The sequence below is a fragment of the Coturnix japonica genome, chromosome 1 (assembly GCF_054131305.1).
Source record: "Coturnix japonica strain WE chromosome 1, WE-NBRP24, whole genome shotgun sequence".
Taxonomy (NCBI): domain Eukaryota; kingdom Metazoa; phylum Chordata; class Aves; order Galliformes; family Phasianidae; genus Coturnix; species Coturnix japonica.
In genome coordinates this window covers 163,633,721-163,643,555 of record NC_140663.1, presented here as the reverse complement: position 1 = coordinate 163,643,555, position 9,835 = coordinate 163,633,721, and the positions used below count along the sequence as shown (strand labels likewise).

General features: G+C 48.5%; 1 protein-coding gene across 2 annotated transcripts; it reads left to right on the top strand.

Annotated features, from left to right (window-relative positions):
* The first annotated feature begins 3,340 nt into the window (after window positions 1–3,340).
* Window positions 3,341–9,183, top strand: C1H11orf87 (chromosome 1 C11orf87 homolog). 2 transcript variants are annotated; one of them, XR_014949099.1, is made up of 2 exons: window positions 3,341–3,473; window positions 3,734–9,183. XR_014949099.1 is itself a non-coding variant. In XM_015852207.3 (2 exons), the coding sequence occupies exon 2, from the start codon at window positions 3,878–3,880 to the stop codon at window positions 4,340–4,342; it is 465 nt and encodes a 154-aa protein (XP_015707693.1). In that variant the 5' UTR covers window positions 3,341–3,478; window positions 3,734–3,877; the 3' UTR covers window positions 4,343–9,183. The 2 variants fall into 2 exon arrangements, 1 of the variants encoding a protein (XP_015707693.1); XM_015852207.3 differs by having other exon boundaries at window positions 3,341–3,478.
* The last annotated feature ends 652 nt before the right edge of the window (window positions 9,184–9,835 follow it).

The following is a 9,835-nucleotide window of genomic DNA, read 5'->3' as shown; positions in this document are numbered from 1 at the left end:
CTGTTTTATTTTGCTTTTTAAAATCCATTCTATTCAAAGCACGAGGCTTTCAGACCACGTTTAAGCCACTGGGCTCCACATACAGCAGTGAGAGTATGGAGGGACCAAAGGACTTGTTCACAGATGGCCTTTATCCCACGGGGAGACTGCAAATTAGTATGCGGGTCATTGGCATTCATCAGGTGCCGTGTCTGTCTGGCAAATGATGACATCAATCTCGGTGCAAAAGGGATCATGCATTATTCTATACGTAATCAACTGCTAAATTTAAACAGTTAGGGGCAATAAATTTGTTTCAAGAAGGGTCATTAATAGCCAAGGGCCTGAACCATCAAACCTTTACTTACATGAGCAGCCTTTGCTCTTACAGGCTATCTCATTAGGCTGCTGCCATGGTAAAAAAAGGGCCGTGTAAGACAGGGCACAAGGATTAAGCATCTGAAGGAACAACTTCCCTAATTAACAGATTAAAACATACCCACATAAAAAAAAGTCTGTTTGGGAGATCTGCAAATACATACGCTGCCTGCTTCTTACCAACGTGAACCAGAGAGAACTGGGAGCTACAAAGGTTGTAATGAATACAAACATCATTGTAAAATGTAAAAACTCTCCCCTACATATAATATCATCTATCACACAGTGACCAAAGCTACTAGAGCAAGAAACCAAACCTCTCGGAATGTCATACTGCATGTATACTATGGGGAAATTCTCTACAGGCAATGAGCAATTTATTTTTGAAAGAGGGCAGCAAACCCTTTATTTTTATGCTAAATAAAAGGTTTTTCATTACTGCAGTATGTACTGGAGATGCATTCTTTTCTTGCATGTTTATATTCAAATCCAGTGATGCCAGTGAATCAGAACAATGGAATAATACACAGTTCACAAGAAGACAGATTTTCCCCCTGATTTCTGAGACTCGCTGTATTCTGATTGTGGATATTTGAATCCATAAACTTTGGCTGGCAGCTGGCATGAGCCATAATGCCTAGGTATACATATAATTACCGTACTGTTATTTCCCTTCTTCTCTACAGTGCTCCTCTTCTGACTGACTTTCTCACTAAAAATTCTTGCCAGGGCAAGAACTACTTCTGCTCTTTGATTCTTTTAGGTGAAGCAGAGATATTCCAAAGCTGTACATGAACACAGACAGCAGAGACGCTGAGACAGCAGGGAGAGAGTTAAATATTTGTGGAGATTTCGATGCTTTCTGCCCTTCTCTGGTCCCCAGGCCCATCTTTCACTCCCTGCAGCTTAGCAAAATCCTAATAGTTAGAATAATTATCATACAAATACACAAGACACTCGTGTTTTCACTGTTTGCTAATCCCGATAGCCAGGAATAATGAGAATACCATTCTGAAAGTAAATAAAATATCTTTGTAGCATCCTGAGGATTCCAGCCCAAGCAATCTGGGTGGAAGGGGATTAGCAAGGACTGAGGAGGGTGAGAGAGAAGGCACTGTGGGGGGACATGGGACATGGGTACTGTGGGGAGGCACTGAGCAGCACTGGGGGGGCTGCATGGAAGGAGGGGTAAGCACTGGGCAGTGGCTGTCCTTCAGCTCTGTGCTGAGACTCTGGTGCCCTTGCAGCATCCCTCTGTGGCATTAGGTATTAACTGGAGAGGGAAGGAGCAACGGGAACGTGCATTTGAGTTGGTTTAGAGAAAACCTCGAGCTGTATCTCCTTTGCAAAGGGAATCATTAAGGTTGGAAAGACCACTCAGATCACCTGTCCAGTTGTCAACCCATCCCCTACCATGTCCACTAATCATGCCCCCTAGTGCCACAGCTCCATGTTCTTGAACCCCTCCAGGGACAGTGACTCTACCACCTCCCTGGGCAGCCTGTTTCAATGCCTCAGCACCCTGAGAAGCTTTTCCTAATGTTTTCCTGTGGCCAGCAGGGAGAGGGAGGTGATTGTGCCTGTCTGCTCAGCTCTTGTGTGGCCCCATCTGCAGTGCTGCGTCCAGGCCTGGGGACCCCAGCACAAGAAAGATGCAGAGCTCTTGGAGCAGGTCCAGAGGAGGGCCGCTGAGATGATCAGAGGGCTGGCGCATCTCTCCTATGAAGAAAGGTTGAGGGAACTGGGCTTGTTTAGCTCAGAAAAGAGAAGGCTCTGGGGAGACCTCATTGTGGCCTTGCAGTACTTGAAGGGAGCGTATAAACAGGAGGGGGAATGAGTGTTTACATGGGTTGATAGTGATAGGACAAGGGGGAATGGTTTTAAACTGAGACAGGGGAGATTTAGATGATATTAGAAGGAAGTTTTTCACCCAGAGGGTGGTGATGCACCGAAAGAAGCTGCCCAGAGAGGTTTTGGATGCCTCATCCCTGGAGTCACTCAAGGCCAGGCTGGATGTGACTTCTGGGCAGCCTGGTCTAGCAGTTGGCAACCTTGCCAACTCGATGATCTCTGAGGTCCTTTTCAACCCAGGTTTTCTGTGATTCTAATTGCCGGCCTGAACCTCCTCTGGTGCAACTTGAGGCCATCCCCTCTCATCCTGTTGCTGTTATGGGGGAGAAGAGGCTGACTGCAGCCTCACCACAACCTCTGCTCAGGCAATTGCAGAGCACAGTAAGGTCTCCCCTGAGCCTCCTCTTCTCCAGACTGAACAATCCCAGTTCTCTCCACCGCTCCCCATAAGCCTTATGCTCCAGACCCTTCACTGCTCCATTGCCCTTCTCTGGACATGCTCCAGAGTCTCAAGGACTTTCTTGTTGTGAGGGGCCCAAAACTGAACACAGTTCTCAAGGTGCGGCCTCATCAGTTCCTAGCACAGAGGAACGATCCCCATCCTGCTCCTGCTGGCTGCACTATTGCAGATACAAGCCCACAGCACGGGCCTGCAATCAGATAATCTCTGAGGTCCATTCCAACCCAAACCACAAACCATTCTGTGACCCCCTGCCACCAGCCTTCTTGGCCACCTGGGCACGGTGCTGGCACTCACTGGACCCCAAGCAGTCACCCACAACGCCATCTCTGTTCCTTCTGGAAGACAGAGCAGCTTCACCGTGAAGGTAAATATCCTTTTGCCCCTGTACGTCTAAGGGAAGCATTCCCAAATTCTCTTACATTTGGGAACGGCCTGACACCCCCACTGCGGACGAACCCTCCTCCGCACACAAAGCCGCGGCCACTTCAGCATTGAGCGCCGTCCCGGCTCTGCATCTCCATCACACACCGCACCCGGGGCGGCACGGAGGATGGGCCGGGCGCCCTGAGGCAGCCTGTGGTGGCGGCGCACGGGGCGGGCTCAGCCCGGGACCCTCCGGCACCCCCCGAACCCGCGGCCGTGCGAGGGGAGGGGGCGGCCCGGCGTGACGTCAGGGTCGGGGCGGTTCCAGGCTGCGGGCGGCGCTCCCGAAGCGGCTCCGCTGTGCGCCCTCACTCCGCGCTGCCGCAGCCCCCAGCGCCCGCGGCGCCCGGGCGCTCCCTCTCCGCCTTCGCTGCCGCAGGTGAGGTAAGGGGCTCCCGGGGGCGGTCGGCTCGACCTGCGGGGTCCGGTCGGCGGCGGGCTCCCTCTTTCCCCCACCCTCCCTCGCAGCCGCCGCGGCAACTAGTTGGGGCGAGCGGTGCTCGGGGTGTCCGCCCCGGCCGCCCCCTTCCCGTCCCGCGGCGCGGTCCCGGCCGCCGGCGTTGGCTCCGTAGCGGGGCGCGGGCCGGGGCGGGGCGGCGGGCAGGGTGGGCAGCGCTGACGGTCCCGCTCCTATTGCAGGCTGCTCGGTCGCGTTAGAGACAGCGCGAGGCTGAGCCGGCGGCAACGCGGGCATTGCCGGGAGCGAGCCCGGCCCCCGCCCCCCCCCCACCCCGATATTCTTCAGAGAGGAGAGGAAGATCCTCGTCTTCCGAAGCCTCCTCAATGAGTGCCAAGCTCTCCAAGGAGTTGAGGCTGTCGCTGCCGCCTTGTCTCCTGAACAGGACGTCTGTCACCTCGAACGCCAGCAGCACCTGCATCACTCAAGTGGGTCAGCTCTTTCAGTCTTTCTCCTCCACCCTGGTTCTCATCGTCCTCGTCACCCTCATCTTCTGCCTCATCCTCCTCTCCCTCACCACCTTCCACATCCACAAGAGGAAGATGAAGAAGCGGAAGATGCAGAAGGCGCAGGAGGAGTATGAGCGGGACCACTGTGCCCGCAGCAGCGGCGGCAGCCGGCACCCCGCACCGGGAGAGGCCCCATCGGAGAGAGACAGCCGCCTGGGAAGACCCCCCCGGGACTCGGAGATCCAGCAGCCCCCCACCACCACCGCCCCCAGCTCCCAGCCTGCACGGGCAGCTTTGGACACATCTGGAGCGGGGCTCTTGCAGACGGTGGTTTTGTCATGATGGTTTGGGAGAGCCCGGGAGAAGGCGCCTTTGTAAATAGCGGAGTGATTATTCTAGTCCTCAAAGAAGAAGAAGAAAACATTGCTAATTCCAATGAACGAACAAGCCCATGATCCAAGCGCATGACAGATCACATCGCGTTTCTCATTGACTGTGCAAGGAAAAGATGCGTCTTTGTGCTGGAGAAGGACCTGCACGCAGCGCCCATATACCTATAGCCTGGAGGAGAGAGTCAGGGGCAGGGGTCCCTTTTCCCTAGACATTGTTACCTCCAGGGTTGGGGTGATCCCGCTGCTGGACCCCCCTGCCCTCAGTGTCACACTGCATGGTGTGGCTGGGGAGAGGTGTGGGGGGAGTGGCAGGTCTGGTGGGTGCCTTGGGAACCCCCTGTCCTCTTGGAGCAGCTCTCTCTGTTGTGCTCGGACCTGTGCCCCTGGCCCACCCCTCTTGCTCCTCTCCAGGACTGGATCTTGTTTTGTGTAACACCCACCTCCCGTTGGGTTTAGGTGAACTGCAGTGCCCTGCAGCCCCATCCTCCAGCTGCAGCTTTCCTCCCCCCACCCAGCATTCCTCATCTCTAAATGCCCTCTCCTTGACACAACCCCCAGAACCATTGCCATTCTGCGTGGTGGCTTGAGGTGATGCACCTCGGGGGGCAGATGGCCTTGTTCCTCCTGGGGGTCCCAAATCAAACCCTGTTCTGCACCAGGCACCCTGCTCCAACCATGCTGCAGTTACACCTTCACCTCCCGGCAAGGAATCCTGCAGCAGAACGGGGCCAGCTTCTACTTTTTTAGGCTGATATATATTTTTATCCCTTCTAATCTAGTAAGCAGTTAAGGACAGACAACACTTTAAATCTGTCGCCTCTCCTCTTTCGGGGGACTAACCAGGCAGTTGTGCAAAATATCAGCTCTTAACACCCAGCAGATATTGATTTTGGAAGTGTGTTTTCTCCCTAGCAAACAGTGGTGGCTTTTGTCAGTGGTGGGCAGGTGTGGTGCTGCTGGTGCTGTGCTTGCTGGAAGAGCGTGGGGCAGCGTCCGGCTCAGCTTTGCTTAGCGATTAAATCAAAGCCCATTCCTTGAAGGTGCCTTAACAGAGTGCCATATCCAAACTTCGAAGCATCTTGTGTGGTCTCATAGCAGAGGCATCCCTCTGCTGTGCATATTAACATCTGAAAAATACAACAAAGGAAAAGTAATACCAAGGGATTTTCTCATTATTTTTTTTTCCTCCCACTGTATCCCAGCATTCAGAGTGATGTGAGGAGGTAGCTGTAGCCCACAGGTTGTAACGTTCTGCTGTTCTCTGCCCCCTGGTGTGGCTGCTGGGTTGGAGAACACTTGTGCAGGCAGCACAAAGGTGAGAGGAGGAAAGGGTGCCACAGCTCTCCATAGTCCATGGACAGCACCAGTATGCAGGGGTTTCAAGGCAGTGCTTCTCTTAACCCTGTCGTACCCCTCTGTGATCCTGCCTGGTGGAAAATTCCTGTTGGCTTTCAGTGTGTGTGTCTCCAGCACCCAGGTGGGTGCAGTAGCATCCAGCTCCAGGAGCTGCTCTACCAGCTGAGGTTGGTGCTGAGAGGAACCTGGTGTTGGTGGTGTGTTATGGTGGGAGTGACGGCCGCTGCTCCCTGGTGCGACCAGATGCTAATGGCTACTGCCATGTTGCTCGGCAAGGAAATGGGCTTTGTTTTGTTTCCCCTAATAAAGGATGCATGAACTTCTGTGTTTAAGCTCCTTATGCAACCGCAACACGGTATTGCACCACAGGGAATAGATTTAGGACAGTGAGGAGAGTTCAGTGAGCAGTAATGGAGCTTCCTGATCAAGATCTCCACTAAATAGAGAGATATTATTTTCCCCTTTATTTTGTGCCTTTTCTTTAAAATCAGTATATGATTTCGAGTTTTATAAAAGCAATAAGATGTTCCAGATCACTCCAGTGCATTTCTGGTTGATGGTTCCACTTCTTCAGTGTCTGTAGTCAGATACTCTTCCTTCTGCCTTATGCACTCAAGGCATGCAATAATTCCCCAGAAGTGTACTGCTTGTCACATCTCATTGCAGTTATAAAATTGCCCTATTTTTGAGGAAAAAAAAAGAGAAAAGGATGGAAATATATATATCTTTATATATATTATGGATATATAGGTATATATATTATTTATGTAGTCTCACGGCACTAAGAATAGTTGCAGAAATGTAATGAATTAAACTTATCATGTAAACCTCTATCCTCTGTTAATTAGGTTTAACATTTTAATCTCTGTATTTATGTAAATCTGTGTAAATTACGTGGTCTACAAGTAAAATTTCATACTGACTTGAATTTTCTCAGACCTGTGAGCTTCGTGTGGTGTCATTCAAGGTTCCGCATTTCTAAAGTTAAATTCTACAGGATGCGAGGTTACAAATTCCTGTTATGGCACAGAAATGCTGCAATAAGGCTCATGTGTACTCCCAGTGCATGACCCTACCTTGAAGTATTGTGAGCTTACGAGGTTCCATTGAGCGGGTCTCAGGAGATGGAGTTGATACAAGCAGGGCGTGTAGGTTTTCATTTTCATGAAACAATAAGCGATCTAGGGAATAAATGTGGATTTTTAAAACAGAGTTTATGCTTGGAGGTTCTGTCAAATCAATTGCTTCAAAGCCCTACAGCTACAGCTAAATTCCTGCACTTAGCATTCAGTATTAATAAGGCTGATGCTTCTTCCCTTTCCCCTCCTACTTAAACTAGAAAAGTGTAGGAAATTGTTCATATTTCTAAAGCATACATTTTCAGCTAACTGTGAAACTGCCCAAAGGGTTTTGAATCTACATATTTTATGCAAGTGTAATATCTACGTATCTGTATCCATATATTTAACTATTTTTGTGTAACCTTTTCTACGATATTTGATAGAGATGCCGGGTAAATGCTTGCACCATTCTTGTACGTAAGGAAGGATTTATACCCTGTCAGTATGGACGTTCTTTTTCCTGTGAACTGTTACAAATTTGCACTGTTTTTTGGCAAGTCAGGATGGAGCCTGGACAGCTGGAGCGCAGACCATCCTTCCTCTGGTGAGGGGCACATCCTCTGCCTGGACTTTCCTGCTTCAGAATCAGAATCAGGGCCCGCCACCAGACAGCATCTTGCTCTAAGAAGGACCGATCCAGCCCAGTCATCCCACTGAAGGAGCACGACTGCTGTTACTGGCTGCATAGGGCTGCTCAGATGCTGAGTCCTAACAGGTCGGTGGCTCCTCATCCTGCAGAGCATCCCTGGAGCTGCTGCTCATCTCAGCTCCAGCTGAGAGCATCCACCACCTGCAAAGGGAGCTGGAACCTGTCCTTCGTCTGCTCAACAGGTGTCTGCATCCCACAGACCCCACGCTGGCTCTGCTCTGTGCCCAGCGCCGTGCTTCGGTGGGAATGGGACTGTTTTGTACGAGGGCCAGGATCCAGAGCTGTGGTCAGCTCTGCTTTGACAGACTGATGTGTATATGTGGATCCAGTGTGTATCATGGGCAGGGAGAGTCATTTCATTCATGTATATTGGTCCAGCATTTCTGCTGTGGGGGGGCTGCCTGTTGCAGATGTAATCTCTGAGATGAGATTTGCCAGCTCACCACGCAGACACGTTTTAGCTTTTGATAAATCTCTCCCAGACTTATCTCTATGTATATGTGGATATATATCTCAAAAGATCTGCTGGACAAAAAGCAAAGAGATTCCACCTTATAGGCCAAATTATCCTTTGACTAAAAACTTTTTTTTTGTTTTAATTATTTTTCCCTTTAGTTTTTAAAGCTACCCTCTTCAATGTAAATAGCAAGTTATTACGTGAGTAATGTTTTCCACAGCATTTCTGAGTAGTTGCTATCTTGTCTCTGGAACTCTTTGTCCAGTGTTTTGAAGCAGCCGTGCTTTTCCTGTTCTGTTGTTATGAGTGCAACTTTTATGTAGGGAGGAAAAAGAACATGATCTGACTCCTTAGGACAGGACTGAATCGTTGCAAATCTAGTTATGGGACTTGGTTGCTCTTTTCTTTCTAGTAGTTATTTTCTCTGCACGTTTGTATTTTTTCTATGGGTAGTTGAAACCCTACATTTTAATAAGTATGCAAAGTATGGAGGGTGACATGAAAAATGAAGTAGGAAAAATTCTTTTTCTGCTTTTGTGTAAATAGCAAAATTTATAATGACTTAGATACTGTTTCATTACAGTTCTCATCTACATAGAAGCTGGCATGACTCATATACAACCCTTTAGTAGTGTTTTACTTTATGTTAAGTATTAGAACTACTTTTATCCAGGACTGACTTTCTAATCTCCTTCTGTTATCTGACTCTTTTTTTTTTTTTTCACTGAAGCCAAAATTTCCATCTGATCACAAAATAAATTCCTAGTAGAATTTCTCTTTCTGTTTTCAGTCTTTTACATGTGGTTCTCTGGTCCATATCCAGCCAAACTCCACAGCAAATGTGCCATGAACTTATGAAGACTGAAAGGTGTAGGAGCCCTGTGGGGAGAGCTGACAGTTCCTGCCAAGGTGGAAGGGAAGCCTCCCCATCCACTGCCTGACTGGGTGAAGGGGGATCCCTATCAGCCCCAGCGGACAAATATCAGCCTCCTCCATGACACTGTTTCTCCAAAACGTCATTTTCTATATGACACTGGATCTTGTTTTGTAAATTACCTGTAATATTTCTCATTCAAGTCAAAGCAGGCTTCATTGCTCCACTGGTACTGTACGTTCTCTGTGGATAACTAGAATCATTTGTTTTCCAGCCCGGTACCTCCACAAGCATCAATTTTGTATGAGTTAGGAAATAAATATTTGGATCAGAACACTGTCAGTAAAATCTGTCTTTATTTGTATTTTCTGATTTTCCAGTTGGCTTCTCTTTGTTGTTTTCTCCTTTGAAATGGAGCAATATAATCTGTTCATTATTTTACTTTCCTAAAAAGGACAAAGGTCTTTAAGCAAGCGCTGCAAAATACACAGAGAAAAATTTCCCCTTGTTGAGCAGAACAAGATCAGGCGGGTTTTGTTGGGTTCAATGGAATTCTTTATTGTCTACAGACCCCCAGCCAAGCCAAATGCTTACCAAAAATCATCTGAAGGAATTCATGTATAAGAGGAAGTTTGCTTTTCGCTTATGATTTGAGCTCTGCAATAAGCACTAACACACAACCATTGACAAAGTACTGGCTAACACTTTTCAGACATCAGGCAATCTAAAAATAATAAAGGATCCTAGGGGATTAAGAACACTGTAAGCAAGGGGTTGGTGTACCATGTTAGAAGCAGAAATGGTGAGCTCTGTAAGACAATAAAAGCAATGTGTGCTGGGGGATAAATTCCTAATTGTAAGCAAGCACCTTTAAATTTTATTCCTGTCTCTGTCACTCTTTTATTGTTAGTCCTTCAACTTCCAAGCTATTTATGTAGAAACAAATATATAACTTACCTATTAAATAAAGACTAGGAATTTGCAAA

What these genes read in the sequence shown, in the direction of transcription:
- C1H11orf87 (XM_015852207.3), top strand. Translation starts at nt 3,878, where the DNA reads ATGAGTGCCAAGCTCTCCAAGGAGTTGAGGCTGTCGCTGCCGCCTTGT.